Source organism: Rhinatrema bivittatum, chromosome 1 (genome assembly GCF_901001135.1).
Source record: "Rhinatrema bivittatum chromosome 1, aRhiBiv1.1, whole genome shotgun sequence".
Lineage (NCBI taxonomy): Eukaryota > Metazoa > Chordata > Amphibia > Gymnophiona > Rhinatrematidae > Rhinatrema > Rhinatrema bivittatum.
In genome coordinates this window covers 118395317-118418628 of record NC_042615.1, presented here as the reverse complement: position 1 = coordinate 118418628, position 23312 = coordinate 118395317, and the positions used below count along the sequence as shown (strand labels likewise).

At 46.7% G+C, this 23312-nt stretch overlaps 1 protein-coding gene across 4 annotated transcripts in view; it reads right to left on the bottom strand.

The window, feature by feature from the left end:
* Positions 1–11452, bottom strand: part of FAM149A (family with sequence similarity 149 member A) — a 261077-nt gene extending 249625 nt beyond the window's left edge. For 3 of the 4 annotated variants that reach the window (XR_003854328.1, XM_029586942.1, XM_029586943.1), the window contains exon 1: positions 10494–11452. Coding sequence is in view for 3 of the 4 variants with exons in the window: in XM_029586942.1 (XP_029442802.1) it covers positions 10494–11080 (587 nt within the window). In the remaining variant the exon portion in view is untranslated. The remainder of the gene's footprint in view (positions 1–10493) is intronic. The other variant, XM_029586940.1, reaches the window with a different exon arrangement.
* Between the last annotated feature and the right edge of the window lie 11860 nt (positions 11453–23312).

The following is a 23312-nucleotide window of genomic DNA, read 5'->3' as shown; positions in this document are numbered from 1 at the left end:
GAAATGATCTCTGTAGTCTTGAGCTGGAGGCAGAATAACCTGCAGGGCCAGAACTGGGCCAAGGATACTCAAAAAAAAAAAATAACCGTCTAGCCAAAAGTTGTGCTCCAACATAAAAATAGTTTACTGTAGGTTCTTCAGAATAAAACATATTGTCAAACACCAAATAATAGAGGTAATCAACAAAAATTTACAGTTCTCAATCAGCTCTTCACTCCTCAAACAACAGAAGTTACTTCTTGCTTCTTACTCAACACTTCCCTTCCCTTAGTAACAGTTACTTCTTCTGTTGATATAATATATCCTCTTACTGTAACTTCTTCTAGTTACTCAGTCTCTACCCAGGCCTATCCTGGCCCTCTTTTCCTTTCCATTGCTAAAATATTTACTCATGCAGTCCTGTTCAGCTCCAGGAAGGACTCCCTCCGTTGAGGCAGACAGGAATCCTCCGAGCCCGGCAGCAGGTCCCTGCTGGCACAGTTGGCCTCCTGGTCCAAGCAGGTTCTCACTACAATCATGCACAGGTTTCTACAGATTTTCCAAACCAGGATTTGAAACACTTTAGTTCTTCCCTTCAGGCTTCTTGAGGTTCAGAAAATCTCTTCCCTTCTGTAACCCTTTTGTCAGTCCTTCCAATCCGGGGCAGCCCCAGACTCAGTAGACTCAGTGCTTATATCACTTTTCCTGTTGGCCGAGCCCATAGGGTCTATACCCCACTGTCAATCAAGAAGAGCGTGTGACACCCCCTGACCCGGAGATGGCCTGCAAGCACAGGAACATTGTCACTCTAGTTCCAATGCTAAATGTTGCCTTTTAATTCCCTTTGCAGCTTATTTTTTTCCCCAGACCTTTCAGATTTCTCATAACGGCAAAACCTCCACGTTACCATAAGCATTTTAGTAGCATAAAATCCTATACCCTTTGTGGCATGAATGAAGGGGAGGATCGAGGCTGGGCAGTTCAGGTCACTTGAATCCGGAGTGGCAGAGCTGCCCAGTGGTTAGCATAGCAGGCTGCAAACCACAGCAGGCAGCGTTCAGATCCCACCGCTGCTCATCCCTTGTGACCTTGGGCCAAATCATTTAAACCTCCTCTGCCTCAGGAACAAAACAGAGGTAGATTTTACAAGCGTTGCTCGGGCAAAAACAGCCAATTACGCACGTATGCAGGCCACACGTGAGCAACACGAATTTTAAGACGCCACGAAATACGCGCGTACGTACTCGTGCGCGTGAGGTATAAGGGGGTGGGAAAGTGGCGGAGCCTGGGCGTTCCAGGGCGGGGCTAAAACGTACGCGCAATACTCGGAATTTTAAAAAAGCTGACCATGGCGCCTGCCCGCGTGTTTTCCGCGGAACTTTACTGCAGGTCTGGTTGAGGAGCAAGTCTAAAGATTTTGAGCTTTCAGCACAGCATGAGGTTCGGGGTCTAAAATCCACCTGCATGTGTGTGTGTAACAGCCGCTAAAGCCCTAGCGGAAATACGCGTGGGACATTTGCTGGAGCCGGGTCTTAAGATTACGCGAGCGGCCGGGGAATTTTAACTGATACGCGCACACGATATAAAATTGCAGCGTATCTCCGCTCATGCTGCCACGCGCATTCATGGGTGCGCACGTGTTCCTTTTAAAACTACTCGGTTAGATTGTGAGCCCTCCGAGTGGACTCTGCTTTGAAGTACCAGAAAAAGCAGAATATAAAAATAAATAAATACAGAACAGCAAATCCCTTCTTTAGAGGTCTTAGATGTGCACTCTTTAGGCCAGTTGGGTGTCATGTTTTACCTTTCGAATACGACACACAACCTAGGGCAAGGATGGATCAGAAAATACTGTCGTATTGGTTTTACCATGTCTTGACACCTCCAGTAAAAATGTGCCATAAGAAACTTAGAAAGCCAGAAGATCCACATTATTCTGATTTTAGGTGTCAAGCTACCCCTCGTGAATCCATTTTAGCATCTGGAAATATTTTTACCATCTTATATCACCACGCTATTAAGTCGGAGGAAGTACAGAAAAGCAGTATTTTCTGTTTTTCTGTACACTTTTCGGATTCCTCCAAAATTAATGCCTGCTCAGGGCAGACATTAACCTTGGCGGGTAAAAATGTGCACTTCGGGTGCACTTTTTTTTTTTTTTATTCGGGAGAGGAACAGATAATAGCCTCGTCAACATGCATTTGCATATGATGAGCATTATTACCTATGGCTTGATTGGAATGTGTGTTTTGGACGCACTAACCCCCATTTTGCATCAGGAGTTATGGACATGCATCCATAACGAGTGTCCAATAGCAGGTTGAGCCGTGTGCTGCAGCCAGCGCATGGTATTCCATTGGCCTAAAAGACACTACAAGAAGTCATCCTAAGGGCCTTCTATGTAATAAATTCCCCCGTTAGTTTCAACCACTCAGTACCAGTACCATTAAAATTTGATAGCGTGTATCTGGATTCTCTTCAGGAAAAGACAGAATCTTACTATGAACTATGCATCTCCAGTTCTGTAACACGTACCATATCCACAGGAACTCCTCCAAAAATGGGAACAGAAGAGAACTAGGATATTTCACTTCACAATTCAACATAGAAAAAAAACTCTATTCAAATTCTGGTGTCACCTTGGTAACGGGAACACAAACTCCCTTCACTGCCGACACTTTGTGAAGTAACAAGAAGCCTTGCAAAAGACACTCAGGACCTCGCCATACCAGCTCCCAAAACTCAAGCAGCAGCAGCAGCAGCAGTAAAGGCTTTTCCACGCAGCGGCAGCCTTCTCAGGCGGAGACAATGGCTTTCTCCAGCTTCCCAGTGACCAGCTGAAGTTACAGTGCTGGCTGCTGAAAAGAGAAGAGGATGGCCTTAGGGTCTTCGTGCCCCTCTACCTTGGAGTGTTCATGTGCTGCTTTCACCCCTTTTCTGATGGCATGATTTCCGGCACTCTCTCCTTCTCACGCTGCTTCCTCCGCTACTTTTATGTCTACTTGCATGCAAGTTTCATTAAACTCTGAAAGAGATCCCCAATGATAGAGTTCAAAATGGGAGAAGCAATGCATCCTGTTGACTTTAATGAAAACAACTTTTTGGGAACCAAAATGTATAACTTTTTTTTTATGGATACCACTAGAACAAGTTAAAGGCTACTTACTGCCTCTCATTTTGTACGAGACCCTCCATACACATCTTTAAATGTGCAACATCTTAAACTTACACTTCTACCAAACTGCAGAAATTATAAAAAGTAAACTGCAAAATATTACACTCAGCATCCTCAACCATGAGGGTCATATCACCTTCAGTATCCTTATCATACTAGGAAATTACATTTCCTGGAAAATTCCTTTTCTTCGAGTACCATACCAAGAAAGATTTTATTATATATCCCAAAGGCACGGTAGAACCAACACTGCTGGTGCAGAAAAAGTGACACACAAGAAGCAATAAGATATGAGCACTCGGTCTGGAGGAAAGTATATACTTACACATTTGCATTCTTTTAATTATATGCGTCTTCTAAGTGGAATATCTAATTAAATATTAAAATACCACAGTCTCTGGCTCAGTCTTAAGTCTATCTAAATTGCAAGGTATAATATCTATTTTATTGAGAATTTAGAAGAGTGAAAAATCCATCCTCCACAGCACAGGATCCTATAAAACTCCTCTCAGGACAGTTTCAGAAGAGTATCCCACCAAACTCTTAATTTTACAGAAATTAACATTCTGTCTGGATCCGGGATCGCCAGCCTTTTCAAGAGAATGGCCACGTAGGACATTCTGAGTCTCTGAGAGGGCCGGGGGGGGGGGGGGAGTGAAGGAGGACAAGGACCTCCTCCTTAGAGTTTGCTGAGCGGGGGTGGGAAGGTTTGGGGAAGGCCCTTTCAGTGATCTGAAATTCGGGGGAAGGGGGGGCAGGCTTCTCAGGGGTATCGCAGACAGAATGTCACTGATATTTCTAGATTTCTTCAAAGTTGGCAACATCCTCACCTTCTTTGCCTGCCTAGAGGGCAGGGAATGTGAAGGGAGGAGGGATGGCAGGATGAGATGCGTACACCCCTCCTTACACTCTTGCTCCCTTCTCTACTTCCTTTTCCTTTCTCATCCCTTTCCCCTAATCCTCCCTTTCCCCCACCTCTCACAACATGTCAGATGCATGCTATCAGCAAAATAACCCCCTCTGAACACACTCTGACTTGGTATCTGGATTATAACAATGAGGATTTCTACACGCTGAGCCTCCAAAGCCTGCATTCCTCCGCAGCTCCCAAGAGACGGCAGCATGGTTAGGAGCTTCAGGAACCACCATCCTTACCAGGCTTTTTCTGGCAGCCATGCAGAACCCCATGAATCTGTACCACCAGTTGCCTTCCTCCACATGGCTAGCACTGCCGGTGCTCTGCACAGTGGCCAAAATCTCCTTATGATTGTGCTGCAGCCACCCTCCCTGACTTCAGCCCAAGTGGCTCCACCTGCACAAGCAGCACCAATGCCAGCAATGCATAATGCAGCCAATCAGTAGGGGCCCTGCACCGGCATACCCCACCCATGGGGTTCTGACATGCTGCTGCTTGCACTTCTGAGTTTGAAGTGTCTGAGCCAGATACCTCAGGCCAGATCCAGCTCCTTTGGTCATTGCTGCTGCAGGCTGGATCAAGATCCTTTGACTGTTGCTGCCAGGGTCTGGATGAAATTCAGCCAAGGGTCACGTCTGGCCAATGGGCCATAGTTTGGGGACCTCTGGTTTAGACTAATGGATTAAAATAATTTAATGACTACCAAAATAAGAATGTTCTACTTTCTGTCAAAGGTAATGTAGAACACCCTGTGGGTTCCTACTAAATGGGGGAGCAGATATAGCAATATTAGTGTGAGTGTTGAGCTCCTAGACTATAAAACCCCTTACCATCATCTTAAACTGTGGATTCTTTAGCTGACCTTCCCTAGAGGCAGCATAACCCTTTGCTGCTCCAGTATGGTTTATTTTTCTAGGGAAGGGCCCTTGGGTCTCTAAGTTTGAGACCTGGGTAAAGTGAAGACAACAGGTTCCTTTTCTTAGTTTTGCCATGTTTGTTGGAAACTCTTGTTAGGAGGAGCACGTTTTCTCCACCCTTCCTGCCTCCAGTTTTGGTTTCCCCTTTTTTTCCTAGAGTTTTCTTTTGTTATGAACCTGGAGTACCTTAGGTTCTTCTACCATCTCGAGGGAGTGGTCTCTCTCACAGACAGAGCACCTATTGACCCATCAGTGACCTCGTGGAGGAAGGAATTCCCATTCATTCCAGAGGGAGGAGGAATAAGAGGAACTAGAATATGACCATCAGGAAGGGAAGAGAGGAGTAACAGGTACCACCGAGCTACAACACAACAGAGGGAGGAGAATACTGAAGAACTGTGTCAATATATACCAAATGGGATCTTTCACTACTACTACTAAATTGGGTTAAGATCCTGTCCACCAGCATTTGGGTGGAAGCTTAACTACTCCAGTGAGTGGAAAGGAGAAGAAACAAAAATAATTAATTGGAATTGGCTTTAACATCTGACTAAATTTGTTGAACGACTAAGGTCACAAATTTATTGAAGATCTAAGTATAAATCTGGGCTTAGAAATACCAAGAACTGTAAAGAACCATTTCATGAATGTCCAGCAAGGCCATCCCCAGACAAGGTCCAAGAGTGGTAAAAGCTGGGGAGGAGGGGCTTCTCTGAAACCTCGCATTCAGCTTATTACAGCCAAGTGAGCGCGGGGCTGCTGCTGCTGCTGCTTCTGCCAGGGGGGCCTGAGCCTGCTCGTTAACGTGGAAAGCTAAGCGCTGGGGCTGCGACGGAGGAGGTAACCACGAACAGGTTCTGAAAGTGGAGAGGAAAGCACCAATTTCCAGCCCTGTTCCTTTCTTAAACTTGCCCACCTAGTTTTCCTGACAGTGAAAAGGTATGCATACATAAGCTGAAAAAGGGCACGGCTGGGAATCAGCAGGAGCATAAAACGCACTCCAGCACTTCTTGTAAAGAGTGACTTGGAAAAAAAATAAATAAGGGGGAAAAAAAGACAAGGTGTGGGGGAAGGGGATCTGGAGAGAAAGTGCCTCTCCCCTTGTTAATAATCCCTTTAGTTTGTGATCAGTGGAGAAACGACCCCAATGCATTCTGACCTCATCCACCTGTCAATTGATCCAACAGTCCTTTCCTCCTTGCGTACTGCTAAACTAGTTTTAGGGTTTAGGCTACCTACAGGTTTCCAGGAAACAAACAGAGACCTTTCGGAGGAGGATGGTTTCAGGTTATGGACCGGTGCGCAGGAACTCAGGCCCTTTGGATATCAGACTGGAGAGGAACTATCTGTCATTCAGAAAGAAAGTGAAGGCACGGCTTTACCCAAATTAATAAGAATAAGTGGGTGGCTTTAAATAATAGCAGCACTGAAAGAGTTTTAAATTGTGGTTTTTTTTTTTCAATGTGATGTATTGTATATTGTTTATTTTTGTTGTACACCACTCTCAACAGATTTCTCTGTTTGTGCGGTATAGACATCTGAGAAATAAAATAAAAAGTTCAAAAGCTACTGTATAGCTAATATACTTGTTCCTTTCCTTAATTTTGAGAAACTGTCACTTCCTCTAGGAAAGAAATACTGGAATCGACTTTCACATTCTTAGCACACAATGTCAAAAGCACCCATGGATAACATATTTATTGCCTACTGTGCTCCACTTCCTAACTTACAATCAATACTTTCCTTTGAAGAGTGCAGCCAGACATGGTAGGGGAGGCTAGAAAAATCTATTAACTTAGGTAATGCCATATGCTGATCTCAACATTTAAAAATAGTCTTGGATTATTATTTTTTTGTAATTGAATGTTTGACTTCATGTTCTGATTCACCATCATTCGAAAAAAAAAAAAGCCCTGCTATACAAGTTTGTCAAATATTTTCAAAATCTGGGGCATCCAACTTTCAACTTGAAATTAAAAATTGTTAATTTTTGGAGTTTCCTTGCTAATTTCAATACTTGGATTAGTAGGGTGCCAAGTTTAAACTCCCGCCATGGTCTAAGTTGGATAAAGTAGTGTGCCTGCCATGTTAGTCCATTTGAATATGTGGCAATGAAAGTCAATAAGCCAAACAATAAGGCATTTAAGGCACATAAATTGATTTATTCAGACTCCTATTATTTTTCAAATAAGTTATATTGGCATGTTCTCTCATGTTGCTTAAGCTCATCTGCTCTAAGTTTACTTGCCTTACCTTCAATTGGTCAATTACGATTGCAAACTACTTCTAAACGTACATATTCCATATTGGTCCCAAAATTGTAGAATTTGGTTCTTCAGTATATAAGACAGGAATCAGATTATTTAAGATTTAGGAAACAATCCAAATCCTTCCTATTTAGTCAAGGGTATTTAGAATAAGGGGGTTTTTTAATACATAATTTTTACATACTGTTGGTTTTTTTTATGTTGTATATTTTAATTGTGAATGTTTGCAATGTAATCTGTGTTGAACTGTTGGATTCGTTGTTGTTATCCTGAAAACCTGGCCTGTTTGTGGCCCTCGAGGACTGGAGTTCGCCACCCCTGCTTTAGAAGCAATGTGGATATTTATATAGACCTAAGCATCTTATAGAAGGAAGGAGTAGCTAACCATATATTAGATTTATGTTACTCCAATAAAAGGAGGCCTATATGTAAACCAAGACACGAGTCTACACACCTGTTAAAATATGCTTGGCATAAAGTTTGGCATTTGGGAACCTTAATCAGCATTAAACGACACCAAATAGGGATCAGAGTATTTAGAATGGGTATTTCAGGATCCAGAATGGTACCTGAATAACCAAACATTCTGGAAACCAAAATAAGGCCATTTTAGGTACTCATGTATTCTTGATCCTTCAGTGCCCATTTGAAGGACACTTTTTGGTTCTTTGTATGGCTGAAGGATGAAGCTACCAAGCTTGAAGCCCATGAAAGTTTATTAATAGATTCCTGTTCCAGCATTCATATTTCTTGAAGGAACCCGGAAAGCACATACAGTTTTGTAATCCAGCACATACAGTCTTGTAATCTAGCATCTTCATATATTTTCTCTGATCTTACTGTTCAGTATTATGCCCAATAGTCAACTATGTACCAAAAACTAGGAGGGCTACTGTTGTTTAAAGCAATGGTTCTCATCCTAGTCTCCAAGACAGCAGTAGCCAATCTAGTTTTCAAGATACCTACAATGAATCTAAGTGAGAATGTCTCCACACACTATGTAAATATGCTTCATGCACAGTCTCTGCCGAGTATCCTGAACACCAGATTGGCTGAGAAGTCCTGTACACCCAATTGAGAACCACTGGCTTAAAGGATCGTGATATAAAAGTGCTCACATCAAGCAGCACCAATATGCACACCTGCATTTTCACAATTATTTAAATTAGGAACCAAAACGCATTTGTCCAGAAACCAGCTTGCAGTAGAAAGCGGTGGGAACCTACAACTAATACAACTACCTACAGTACCTGAATGTAATCCACTTTGAAGCACTGAAAAAGGTGTGAAAAGTGGAATATAAATCTAAATTAAATAAATTAAGCAATATAAAAGCGGATTGTGACCTTGCGAGGACTGGAAGATTGGGCTTCCAGATGGCAGATAAAATTTAACATGGATAAGTGCAAAGTGATGCATGTAGGGAAAAATAACCCTAGTTGTAGTTACACAATATTAGGTTCTATCTTAGGAGTTACCACCCAGGAAAGAGATCTAGGCATCATAGTGGATAATACATTGAAATCATCGGCCCAGTATGCTGTGGCAATCAAAAAAAGCAAACAGAATGTTAGGAATTATTAGGAAGAGAATGGCAAATAAAGGATGGATGTCATAATGCCTCTGTATCGCTCTATGGTGAGACCACATCTTCAATACGGTGTGCAGTTCTGGTCACCACATCTCAAACAAGATTTATTTATTTAAGCAATTTTATATACAGAACATATTGTGTGCACATAAGAACATAAGAAACTGCCATGGTGGGTCAGACCAAGGGTCCATCAAGCCCAGCATCCTGTTTCCAACAGACGCCAAACCAGGCCACAAGAACCTGGCAATTACCCAAACACTAAGAAGATCCCATGCTACTGATGCAATTAATAGCAGTGGCTATTCCTAAGTAAATTTGATTAATAGCCGTTAATGGACTTCTCCTCCAAGAACTTATCCAAACCTTTTTTGAACCAGCTACACTAACTGCACTAACCACATCCTCTGGCAACAAATTCCAGAGCTTTATTGTGCGTTGAGTGAAAAAGAATTTTCTTCGATTAGTCTTAAATGTGCTACTTGCTAACTTCATGGAATGCCCCCTGGTCCTTCTATTATTCGAAAGGGTAAATAACCGATTCACATCTACTCGTTCAAGACCTCTCATGATCTTAAAGACCTCTATATCCCCCCTCAGCCGTCTCTTCTCCACTTCACGTCTGTTTACATAAAGATATAGTTGTACTGGAGAAAGTGTGGAGGAGGGCGACCAAAATGGTAAGGGGCATAGATTGGCTATGAGGAAAGGTTAAGTTAGGCCTGTTCAGTTTGGAGAAGATGACCGAGGGCGGATATATGATAGCGGTCTACAATATCATGAAAGGATTTGAACAAGTTAATGTAAATCAGTTATTTACTCTCTCAGATAACAGAAGGCCTAGGGGGCACTCCATGATGTTAGCAAGTAGCTCATTTAAAACAAGTCGTAGAAAATTCTTTTTCACTCAGCGCATAATTAAGCTCTGGAATTCGTTGCCAAGGATGTGGTCACAGTAGTTTGTGTACTGGGTTTAAAAATGGTTTGGATAAGTTCTTAGAGAAAAATCCATAAACTGCTATTAATTAATAAGCAATAGTATCTTATGATTTATTTAACATTTGGGTATTTGCCAGGTACTTGTGACTTGGATTAGCCATTGTTGGAAACAGGATACTATGCTTGATGAACCCTTGGTTTGACCCAGTATGGCATATCTTATGTTATACTGTGTAAAATATATTTAAAATATACCAGAAAAACATTAACATCTTTTATTATTTCAAGTTTTACTTGTAAACTGGACAGTACACTTGAAAGTATTATTGGGATAATTGCCCTTACCTTTTTGGGACATATGAGGATATGGGGCAACTACCTGACAGTAAAACCTGCTGCTTCAGGGATTGGCAACCTATGGAACCAAGAACTGACAGCCTCATCCTTCTCTTCCGATCACTACTAAATTGCAGGAGTTAATGTTGGAAGTCCTAAAATCTGCCATGTATGAAAATTCGAGTAAAGTATTTTTAGTTGTGGAAGGTCAAACTCAAAATACGACAACATCGGTTTCTTTTTTTTTTTTCTGGACATGTGTTACGAAAAAAGCAACTTTTGAGATTTTAGGAAATCCAACCTTGGAACTTTTCTGCACTTTCTATAGGGGGGGGCAGGAGCCGGGGATGGGGGGAGAGATGCCGGCACTTACTCGTCGCCGGGCCAATCGTCCGAGTCGGTCTCCGGGAGCCACTCTTCGCCGATGTCGGGCAGGGTGATGAGCAGGGCTTTGCTGCCGGGGCCGCTCCAGCCGGGTCCGGGCGGGTCGGGCTGCAGCCGCGGCGAGCGGCTGGGGCTGGCGTGCAGCGGGGAGAGCCCGGAGCCGGGCGATAGGGCAGCCCTGCCGGCGGGGATCGGCAGGGGACTGGGGGTGTGCGCGGGCCGGACCAGGACGGGGATGTGCGCGGCGGGAGTCGGGGCCCTGGAGGAGGGGCTCTCCCGAGGCAGGGAGAGGGCGGGCGGCGGCGGGGCTCGGCTGACTGAGAGCCCCGGGCTGCCGGGCAGAGAGGAGCCGCTGCCTCCCGCGGTGGCGGAGGGGATGCGGGGGAGGGGAGAGACGAGAGGGGACGGGGGAGGAGGCGGCAAAAGCAGGAGCCCCGTGGCCGCTTTGGCCGCAGAGGGCGCGGGGGTCGCGGTCGAGGCGTGCGGGAAGTTGCTGCCGCCGCCGCTCGGGGCCGGCGCCGAGGTCTTGAAGATCCTGGCGAAGACGGTGCCCAGGTCCAGCACGGCCACCTTCATGGCTCCGGCACCCGGCTCAGGGGGAGGAGGAGAAGGAGAAGAGCGGGAGAAGGCGTGGAGCGGGGACCCATGAGCTGCCTCCCCCCGGGGGAAGAGAGCGCCCCTTGCTCTGTCACATCGCCCGGCAGCGGCCGGGCAGGCGAGATCTGGTCCCCTGCTGCTAAAGCCTCCTTGCCGGCAGGCTGCGAGCACACTTTCCGGGAAGAACTTTTCTCCCTCCCCTAGGCCTCGTCCTAGTAAGGGAGTTTTGTTTGCTTTGCTTTTTTTTTTTTTTTTTCTTATGGGAGCGGGAAAATAAACAAAAACCCAGAAAAAGAAAAGCGGCGAAAGCAGAGCCGGACGCTGTGCTGCTGCTGCTGCAGGTGGCGCAGAGGGGGAAAGGGAGCGGGCGGTTGCTAAGCTAAACAAAAAGGGGGAGGAGAGGCAGCAGTGCCGAGGATTGGCCGGGAGAGAGAGGCACCACTTCCTTCCAAGGCGCCAGACGGCGGCCCGGGCTCGGGCTCTCAGCTTTGCGCTGTGGCTGCGCGATTCGGTCACTAAAGCCGGAGGCGCGCGGGTGAGCCTTTCCTCAGAAGTTTCCTGCAATGCAGGATGACACGGTCATTTTTTCAATGCACGCTCACCGGGCAATAGATTATATATATATATATATAAAAACAAAAACCATCGCTTCCAGTGTTAGGCTGTTTAAACGGATGCGCGGCAAACACATTTTTAACAGGGCAAAGGAACTGTAGCGTGGGTGGGGAGAGAGGAGGCGAAGTGGGAGGGAGCGGGGCTGGAACGAGGTGTGACCTGTGTGAGGGGGAGGAGCAGTGAACACTCTTACCCGTAACGCTAACACACGTCAACCCGGCCAGGAACAGCAAAAGCAGTGGGACTGGAAGGCATTCACCTTCTGTCTCTTCGTCTTTCTCATTTCCCTCCTATGCCCTGCCTTTCAAGTGTGCCAGGAAACTGCACAAAAATCAAGGCTTTGTGCCTGCCCCTATCTTGCCTAAGCAGCTCAAACATTCTCTGATCCTCTTTTTTCTGCAGGGAACTGGAACTGATTTACACCACAAGCTCTGCTCTGTCATTTAGTGTCCTGATAAAAAGAAGGCAGAATGTTATTATGGGTGTTGCAAACTGTTGCGGACTGGACAGTGGACCCTTGGGCCGACCTAGTGGAGGAAGATGGTTGGAAGAGAGAGCTCCACGGAGATGGGACAGGCCGGGAGGCGGTACCAAGATGAACGCAGGAATAGAATCTTCATCCTGGAGATCCGAGATCCCCTCAGGAGGAGCCCTTGAGGATCCGGACCGCTGGGACTTAGGCGGCAGAAGCGAGTCCTGAAGAGAAGATGGAATCTTCACCCTGGAGATCCGAGATCCCCCTGGGAGGAGCCCTTGAGGATCCGGACCGCTGGGACTTAGGCGGCAGAAGCGAGTCCTGAAGAGAAGATGGAATCTTCACCCTGGAGATCCGAGATCCCCCTGAGAGGAGCCCTTGAGGATCCGGACCACTGGGACTTAGGCGGCAGAAGCGAGTCCTGAAGAGAAGATGGAATCTTCACCCTGGAGATCCGAGATCCCCCTGGGAGGAGCCCTTGAGGATCCGGACCACTGGGACTTAGGCGGCAGAAGCGAGTCCTGAAGAGAAGATGGAATCTTCACCCTGGAGATCCGAGATCCCCCTGGTAGGAGCCCTTGAGGATCCAGACCGCTGGGACTTAGGCGGCAGTAGCAAGACCAAAGCGAGGATGGAGCAGGAGTCGAGACAGGCGACAGACACGAAGTATCAGAGGTGAACCGGGAACAGGAACCAAGGAGACAAGCCGAGAAGAATCCGGAAGATGAGCGGGATCAGGAACAGCAGAACCAGGATCAGGAACACAGCAGAACCAGAATCAGGAACACAGCAGGATCAGTATCAGAAATACAGCAGAACCAGGATCAGAAACACAGCAACTGGTGCCTCCAAGGAGAGAACCTCATTGCTAGGCAACCTCCTTAGCCAGACGCCGGGCTTAAATACCTTGCCGGCGTCTGACGTCATCAAGGAGGTGGGCTGGAGCTTCCTGCAGTTGAGTCTTTAAAACGGTTTCCCTCGCGCGTACCCCTGGGATGGGCGGAGTCAGAATTGGGACTAGGTGGCGTCTCCCTCAAGGAGACGCCGCCAGAGAGAGGCCAGGTAGGACCAAGAAACACCGGACCCCGTTGCAGGCCGCGGCGAGAGAGGAAGGTAAAGACCCGGTCCCAAGTCTAGCGACCAGGACTGCAACAGTACCCCCCCCCCCCCCCTTATGCTCCCTCAAGGGACCCGGTTTACCAGGATGGTCTTGATGGAACTGTTGCAGGAGAGATTTGTCCAGGATGTTGTGAGCAGGTTCCCAGGTGTTCTCCTCCTCACCGCAGCCCTCCCAAGCCATCAGGTACTCCCAGCAGCGGTGGAGGAATCGGACATCAAGGACCTCCCGAACCTGGTATGTGGGATCAGCAGCAGCCGGGGTATCCGCAGGATCTGGAGGTCTTCGATGAAACCTAGAAAGAACAATTGGTTTGAGAAGAGAGACATGAAATACATTGTGAATACGTAAGGAAGTGGGCATCCGTAAGCGATAGGAAACCATTCCAACTCTCTCAGCAATTCGGAATGGACCGCAGAACTTAGGAGCCAATTTCTTCGAAGGCAATCTAAGGTGAATGTTCTTTGTGCTTAACCAAACTTTGTCTCTTGGAAGAAACACTGGTGCAGGTCGACGATGCCACTTGGCAGAGCTTGCTGATGCAGTTAATCTGATTTGGATGAAATTCCAGAGATTATGCAATTGCTGAGCAGACACCTGGGCTGCCGGTGACGGAACGGTCAAAGGCAGGGGTAAGCGGTGGTTTAAGTTGCTTACCATACACAACTTGAAAGGGTGACTTCTCCTTGGCTGAGTGAATCTGAGTATTGTAAGAGAATTCGGCCCATGGTAGTAACTCTACCCAGTTGTCTTGTTTCTCATTGGCAAAGGCGCAAAGAAACGTTTTTAAGGAGTGGTTCATGCGCTCAGTCTGGCCGTTACTCTGGGGATGAAAGGCAGTAGAGAAACTGAATTGAACCCCAAACTTCTTGCACAAAGCTTTCCAATAATGGGCTGTAAACTGGGGACCCCGGTCAGAAACAATGTCCTGTGGAAGTCCATGAATCCGGAAGATGTGCTGTGTGGAAAGCAGAGCTAACTCTGGTGCTGATGGCAGTTTGGCCAATGGAACAAAATGAGCCATCTTGGAAAAGCGATCCACCGTTACCCAAATAAATGACTTCCCGTTCGACGATGGTAGATTCACCACGAAATCCATGGCAATATGAGTCCATGGTTCCGTGGGAACAGGCAGTGGTTGCAGCAACCCCCAAGGTTGGCCAATACGAGGCTTTTGTCTAGCACAAATGGGGCATGAACTTACATAGCTGCGAACGTCGGTTCTCACATTTGGCCACCAATAATAACGGTTTAGCAAGTCTAATGTTCTTTCTCGGCCAGCATGACCACCAGAAAGGGAGTCGTGGGCCCACCTTAATACCTCCTTTCGGAGACACTTTGGAACTACCATCCTTCCTAGTGGGCTCACTGTCACTGCTGCTATGTTGATTCTTGCTGGATCCAAGATGTACTGGGGACGCTCTCCCTCTTCTTCAAGTTCCATAGTTCATGACAAGACATCCGCACGAGTATTCTTGGCTGCTGGACGATACCGAAGTGTAAAGTCAAAGCGATTGAAGAAGAGAGACCACCGGGCTTGACTAGGGTTTAATCACTGGGCTTGGCACAAAAATTCAAAATTCTTATGATCGGTGTATACCGTAATCGGGTGTGCTGCTCCCTCCAGCCATTGCCTCCATTCTTCAAATGCTAACTTGATTGCTAGGAGTTCCTTGTCTCCTATACTGTAGTTACACTCGGCTGCTGAAAACGTTTTGGAAAAGTAAGAACATGGAAGTAGTTTATCCGAGCAAGAGTGTTGACTTAAGATTGCCCCTACTGCAATGTTGGAGGCGTCCACCTCTACAACGAAAGGACGACGCAGATCTGGATGGTATAAACAAGTATCCAACAAGAAAGCTTGTTTCAGATCCTCAAAAGCTTGACAGGCTGCTTTAGGCCAAACTTTAGCATCCGCCCCCTTTTTGGTTAGCGCGGTAAATGGTGCAACTCTGAGGGAATAATTAGGAATAAACTGTCTGTAGAAATTTGCAAATCCAAGAAAACGTTGTAACGCCTTCACCCCCACAGGGTGAGGCCAGTCCTTTATAGCGGACACCTTCTCCGGGTCCATGTGGAACCCAGTAGATGAAACAATATATCCCAGGAAGGGGAGTGACTCACATTCAAACATACACTTTTCTAGCTTTGCATACAATTGATTGTCTTTGAGAACTTGCAGTACTTGTTTAACATGTTGATGGGACTTCAGATCTGGTGAATAAATCAAAACATCATCTAGATATATTATTACATAGGAGTGTAGCATTTCACGCAACACCTCATTCATGAGGTTTTGGAAGACTGCCGGAGCATTACATAGGCCAAAGGGCATCACTAAATATTCGTAATGCCCGTCTCTTGTGTTGAAGGCAGTCTTCCATTCGTCCCCGGGACGGATTCGAAATAAGTTGTAGGCCCCTCGTAGATCAAGTTTGGTAAAAACCTTGGCCCCTTGCAATCTGTCCAGAAGTTCTGGGATTAATGGCAGCGGGTACTGATCTCGCTTGGTTATGGCATTAAGACCCCTGTAATCAATGCAAGCTCTGAGCGAGCCGTCTTTCTTTCCCACGAAGAAAAACCCCGCCCCAGCTGGAGATCGGGAGGGTCTGATAAAACCTTTAGCGAGATTCTCAGAGATGTACTTAGACATGGCGCGTGTCTCTGGCAAGGATAGAGGGTATATACCCTCCCACGCGGTGGAATGGTTTCCGGTAAAAGGTCTATTGAGTAATCAAAGGGGCGGTGCGGAGGCAAAATATCCACTTTCTTCTTGGAGAAAACTTCCGCAAATTCAGAGTAAGGTGCAGGTGGCAATACGGAAGTAGTCAACAAGGACACAGACGGTGGACCCGGAACCTGGAGACAGTGATCAAAGAAAAGGAACTCCAACGGACGATTTGTAACGAGTACCAATGGATCATGGGTGAATGGCGTTAAAGCCAAGGTAATCCCAATACTACCGGATGAACCGCTTTCTCCAGGATCAAAAAGGAAATTTTCTCAAAATGTAGCACTCTGGTTTGGAGAGTAAGCGGAGCCATGGAGTTAGAAATACTACCAGGCAACACTGTTCCTTGGATAGACGTAATCCTAAGAGAGGAGTCCGAGGACGAGTAAGTAATTGAAGTTGCTGTACCAAATTGGAAAGAATAAAATTCCCAACCACTCTAGAGTCAATAAAAGCGAGTGTGTTGAAAGACCCTCCAGGATATTCTGGTGTCACTGTACAGTACATTGAGGAGCAGCATTAGCACAGCCTAGGAGTAGCTCCTCAGTTTTGCCTAGGCCTTGGCGTTTTCCGGATGCTCTATGCATTGGGCTAGGAAGTGACCCTTGCTGCCACAGTATAAACATAGGCCCAAGGCCTGACGCCTTCGCCTCTCCTCCGCAGTTAAAGGCGTGCGACCCAACTGCACTAGTTCTTCTGTAGAAGAGTCGGAGTGTGTCGCTCCAGGACTTGACGAGGTTGTCAAGGTTGTCGACCCATATCCTTGGCAGGTGCCAAGGATATGGGTCGACATGGCGGACGTCCCTCCCTTACTCTTTGCTGAAGTCGACTGTCGATCCGGCCAGCAAGGTCAATTACTCCATTGAGGTCGTCCGGAATGTCTCTAGCCGCCAACTCGTCCTTAATGCGTGGTAACAGACCCTCCAGAAAAACTCCCCAGAGACTGTCTTCATGCCACCCTACCTCCATAGCGAGGGTGCGAAATTCAATTGCATAGTCTGACAGGGAGCGAGCTCCCTGTCTCAGCTGTAATAGCTCTGACGTAGCAGTAGGCAAGCGTGCAGGTTCATCAAATGTTTGTTTGACATTAAGGATGAACTGCTGCAGATTACTTAATAAGGGATCCTGGCGCTCCCATATTGGTGATGCCCAGCTTAACGCCTTCCCTTCCAAAAGTGACAAGATATAGGCTATTTTCACAGAGTCCGAGGGGAACTGACCAGGGAATAGAGAGAATCTGATGTAGAACTGGTTCAAAAATCCCCGGCAGCCTTTGGCCTCTCCTGCGTAGCGTGAAGGTGCGGGCAATTGAGTAGGAGCAGTAATGTTCACAGTAGGAGCCGGAGGCGGTAATGGTGGTGGCTCTGGTGGAGTGGCATCCAGGCGATTCGCCAGCCTCTCAACGGTAACAGCCAGAGCGTTGAGACAATGTTGCTGCTGTTGCAAGCGTTGGGCTATTCCCGGAATGACTTGCAGACAGGAGATATCCGCCAGGTCCATGGCCTAGCAAACTGTTGCGGACTGGAGAGTGGACCCTTGGGCCGACCTACTTGAGGAAGATGGTTGGAAGAGAGAGCTCCACGGAGATGGGACAGGCCGGGAGGCGGTACCAAGATGAACGCAGGAATAGAATCTTCACCCTGGAGATCCAAGATCCCCTCAGGAGGAGCCCTTGAGGGTCCGAACCGCTGGGACTTAGGCGGCAGAAGCGAGTCCTGAAGAGAAAATGGAATCTTCACCCTGGAGATCCGAGATCCCCCCGGGAGGAGCCCTTGAGGATCTGGACCGCTGGGACTTAGGTGGCAGTAGTGAGACCAAAACGAGGACGGAGCAGGAGTCGAGACAGGCGACAGACACGGAGTATCAGAGGTGAACCGGGAACAGGAACCAAGGAGACAAGCCGAGAAGAATCCGGAAGATGAGCGGGATCAGACACAGCAGAACCAGAAACAGGAACACAGCAGGATCAGGATCAGAAACACAGCAGGACCAGGATCAGAAACACAGCAACTGGTGCCTCCAAGGAGAGAACCTCATTGCTAGGCAACCTCCTTAGCCAGACGCCAGGCTTAAATACCTTGCCGGCGTCTGAAGTCATCAAGGAGGCGGGCCGGAGCTTCCTGCAGTTGAGTCCTTAAAATGGTCTCCCTCGCGCACGCATACCTCTGGGATGGGCGGAGTCAGAATCGGGACTCAGCGGCGTCTCCCTCATTGCAGGCCGCGGCGAGAGAGGAAGGTAAGGGCCCGGTCACAAGTCTAGCGACCGGGACCGCAACAATGGGTTGTTTCGCCAGAAATTATCGCCATGGCTGCCCTAGGTAGCCAAGGGCACATAATTCAGCCACCTCCCTAGTTTTATTTGAAAGGGGGGGGTCTCAACTTCTAGCAATTGGGTCCCCTGTAGTGAGGGACAATAGTAGGAAGAACACAGCTCCAGGGGGAGGGGGAGGGCAAATAGCATAGCCAGCTAGGTTGGTTGCAACAGATTATGGGACCGATGCAATAAGATGAATGAGCTCCCGCTCTAATGCATGCCGATCCACCTATCCGGATGCCCGATGCAATATACAGATGGCATGCTGTGGTAAAAAGGAGGTGCAAGGGGAAATTGTGCAACCCTAGTGCTTCCTCGGTAGCGGGCGCACAGGAGAAGTGACTGTCAAAGGAGTATGGGAAACGAATGCTCGATTTTACGAGCATCCATTTTCGTAACCTGTGCACACGCACGTGCACCTTCGTTAATTGAGCGTCCCTTTTCATAAACTGACTGCCGGCACACTTTAAAAACATTTTTTTTACATTTCTCCTTTTTGTGTTCCTCCAACTTAATGTTGCCACGATATTAAGTCAGAGAAAGTACAGAAAGCAGTATTTTCTGCTTTTCTGTACACTTTTTGAGTGTAAAAATGTGCGTGTCGGGCGCACTTTTTTTTTTTTTTTTGCATTGGGGGAAATAGCTACTAGCCTCATCGAAACATGAATTTACATATGATGAACGCTGTTAGCTTCACGGGTGGGTTGGACGTGTATTTTGGACGTGCTAATCCCCTTATTGCATAAGGGGTTGTGGATGCGCACACTGGGCCGGATTTTAAATGCCCTGCGCGCATAAATCCGGCCGGATTTACGCACGCAGGGCCCTTGCGCGCCGGCGTGCCTATTTTGCATAGGCTGCCGGCGCGCGCACAGCCCCGGGACGCGCGTAAGTCCCAGGGCTTCGTAAAAGGGGCGGGGCGGGGAGGGGGTGGGGGAGGGGGCATGTCTGGGGGCGTGTCCGGGGTCGGTTCAGGGCGGGACCGCGGGCATGGCGCCAGCCCAGGGGCGTGGTCAAGGCCTCCGGACCAGCCCCTGGGTCGGGTGATGGCGTGCCAGCAGCCTGCTGGCGCGCGCAGATTTACATCTGCTTTCAGCAGGCGTAAATCTGCCAACAAAAGGTAGGAGGGGGTTTAGATAGGGCCGGGGGGGGTGAGTTAGGTAGGGGAAGGGAGGGGAAGGTGCGGGGGGGGGTGGAAAGAAAGTTCTCTCCGAGGCCGCTCCGATTTCGGAGCGGCCTCGGAGGGAACAGGCAGCGCGCGCCGAGCTCTGCGCACACAGGTTGCACAAATGTGCACCCCCTTGTGCGCGCTGACCACGGATTTTATAAGATACGCGCGGCTACACGCGTATCTTATAAAATCCAGCGTACTTTTGTTCGCGCTTGCGCAAAATTATAAAAACTACCCCACTGTATTGCATCGGCCCCAAGGTGGGGGAGAGACAAAGAAATTAATAAAAGGTTCAGATCAAGACACATAGCAGTAACAGGAGACAGGCAGGGAGGCAACAGAGGTTTTATTTTCCAGAGGTAAAGCTGGAAAACTTGTTTGTTTTGTGTAGTATAAGGCCTCCAAGACTTTGTTTATAAGGAATGAGGAGTGTGGCAGTCTCAATACAGAACCAACTAGGAGATCTCAAGGACAGTGTGCCAACCTGGTTCAGAACAGGGGAAACAGAAGAGGAGATTATACCATGTGTGACGGATGAACAGCAGCTGGATATCAGACAGGTACATGGAATGGCCTGTAAAGTAATCATCCTCATGCAGAAACAAACTACAAGGACTTAAAAGAAGTTGATTTTATATGTAGTACATGCATTTATGGAACCTGAGCAGCACAATATAGACTGGACAGAGGCTGGTTTTCACTTGCCACCTGAAATTACAATTTCACTACATGGAATTAGTGCCTGTGGAGCGGTAAAGGCTGAGATGGAAATAAGAAGCAAAAGTGTCAGGACAGCGAGGAGAGAGAGATAAATATTAGAAAGCAAGGCACAGGACAGCCAGGGACCAGATAGAGATGCAGACAGAAGAAGAACGACGAGGGACCTGAGATAGATCCATCCAGACACAAAGCAGTGAGGAGCCAGACAGAGATGCAGATAAATGAGGAGTGGCAGGGACACTGGAGAGATTCAGATGCAGAGTGGCGAGGGACCAGATAGAGATGCAAACAGAAGAGCAACAGCGAGGGACCCAAGACAAATCCAGCGAGACACAGAGCAGTGAGAATCCAGATAGAGATGCAAAGAGACACGCGCCAGGGACACAGGAGAGATTCAGACACAGAGCGGCGATGGACCAGATAAAGATGCAGACTGATGAAGAGCAGCGAGGGAACTGAAAGAGATAGAAATGAGGAGAAGCATGGATATAAATAAGGTGGCGCAGAAGGACCTGTTGGCACAGAGATCAAGTGAACTACTGGACTATAGGAACTAACGTGAAGATGTTATGTCTGTTTGAGCACACAACAATAGATTCATGATTCAACAGAATGGCAGGGGACTAGAGAGAGATGCAGCAGGGACCCAACATAGAGATCAAAGCATGACATGGCTGTCCCGTATCTGAACATACTGACTGCAACCTGCTAGATGGCAGTGCAGTGGGCCCCCCACAGGCATTCTGATCAGGTGAACTACAGGAAATGAGAACGTATGGATGGAGTGTGTGTTTTTGCACACACACACACTTGGGCTGGGGGAAGGGGGTGGGAGGAATACTTCTAAGGTATGTTCTCTTTTTTAATGAAAAATGCTGTGTGAGCCATATCAATGGTTGAGTTTTATAAACAAGATAAGCATGTCCATTTGTTTAATTTAGGAGCAAAGGCATGCAGGTATTATTAGTGGACTGTAGCAGCATGTGGAGTGGGCATTGGCAACCAACCAGGAGCAGTAAAGCAGATAATCTGAATTTGCTAACAATCAGGCTGATACAGTACATCACCTGTAGAATACAGAATTGCGCGCACAGGAGAGTGGCCTGTGCGTGCACCGGGAGAGCGGGCGTTTGCCCGCTCTCCTGCGACTTTTACTGTATCGGCCCGAATGATAGTTTGTATAAGAAGCTGTTTTATATATAAAAAGGCAGGTAAATGGATGGGCCCCCCAGCAGTAACAAACTGCAACTTTCTATAAAAGGATCTAATAGCAAACTCGCTGGTTAGGGATTGCTGGAAGAATCTGATAACACCCTGCACCCAGGAATTTGTAGTTAGAGGGAGAAAGGTTGTAGGCAGGGGAATAGAGTGACTGCTGAAGTCATATGAGTTTTTATCATCCATAGAGTCTTGTCAATATAAATTTTGTTGCAAGGACATTCGATCAAGTACATTTTTAGCAAGGGGTTAACCCAAAGCAGTGATTAGCAAGGCTTTTCTTAGAGCCAAATATAGCCACCATGAATGGTTGTTTTTACCATCAACTGCTACATCATCTTCACATATAACTCATATTTTACCTTTTTCTCCTGAAATTCATCATGCCCGAGTATCTGTTCTGAGGAAGTGACATGAAAAATAGATGCATGATATTTTCAAGGATTTACTATGAATTAATTACGAGACTTATTGGCTCATTCTGATTTTATATCTTCACAGTTAGTTGATTTTACCAAGCCAATTGGAGCTCATAGTCCCTGTGGCAATTGTTCGGTCTGTCATCTATCCATGAAGACATCTTCCGTTACGGTTCACGTGATAAATCGAACCACTAAGTTGAAACATATCACTACTTGTACCTCATCCTTGGTGATCTCTACTTGATTGAATGTCCTTGCAACAAAATTTATATTAGCAAGACTCTACAGGTGATAAAAATGTGTATGATTGAACATCGCTAGAGGGTGGGCAGTAATCAAACAGCTGATTTCTATGGAAATGGCTTTCATTATTGCCCTCCCTATCTCAATGTATGAAATTTAATTTCAAAATTTCAATGATTTTGTGATTATGAATGACACTGCTTCAACAGATCACAAAAACTAAAAGGGTCTATTCATAGTACATAATAGTTGGATGATGCTTTACAACACTGAGTGCAGAATCACAGAGGACAAGGCATATTTAGAGAATCAGTCTTTAAACAGAAAAGTGTACAGCTTGCATTGTGCAAACCAGGTACATCATCTATGAAACTGTGTGCATCTTCAACTTTCACAGCTTCATCTGGAAAAGAGTATCTGTCATGTAGATTTAGAGAAGAAAGGAAAGGTGAGATGAGAACATCACAATGAGAATAATCCAATTACTGTAATTAGGGAGTCATCACATATCAGATCATCTGTAAATAAAACCTTTTATAGATAATCTGTAATCAACTAGAAGAGCATTCAGAGATGGAGACAGAGGAAACATATTGTCCTGGACCTGTGTGTGTTATATGCAAGTATAAAGCTCTGTACCTAAGGAAGACTTTTGCATGGGCTAGCAGTTACAGTTGAAGACTATTTGCTATGAATAAGTGCAGAAACTGTAATGTTTATAAATGTGTCTCATTTGTAAACAAGATATTTCAGACTTTATGTAACCCCCTTGTCCTCCTTTTCTACAATGTAAAGGCACACTTGGGTGCCGCAGGGTATCGGCTAGCTGGCTGCAGCCCCTGGGGGATTCTTCAGTAGGGAGGTTGATGCAATAGCCTTGAGACCCACAGGGCCAGAACAGAAACACTACACAGTAAAAAAATAATAAAAAATCCACTGTTCACACCAAAATGGGGTGTTCCAAAATTCAACAAAATTGCAAGAAACCCATGCAAGAAAGGAAAACTGCTTTCATGGCATATCTGAATAAATACAAGAACCAAATTGGCACTACAAAGAAAAAATACTATTCAAATCAGATAGCAGCCACTGGAAATAATTCTGCAAAATTGTTTTGTATTGTCAAATCACTAACTACTCAAAGGAACATTGATATTACATCTGTTACTTCTGAGCATTATAATC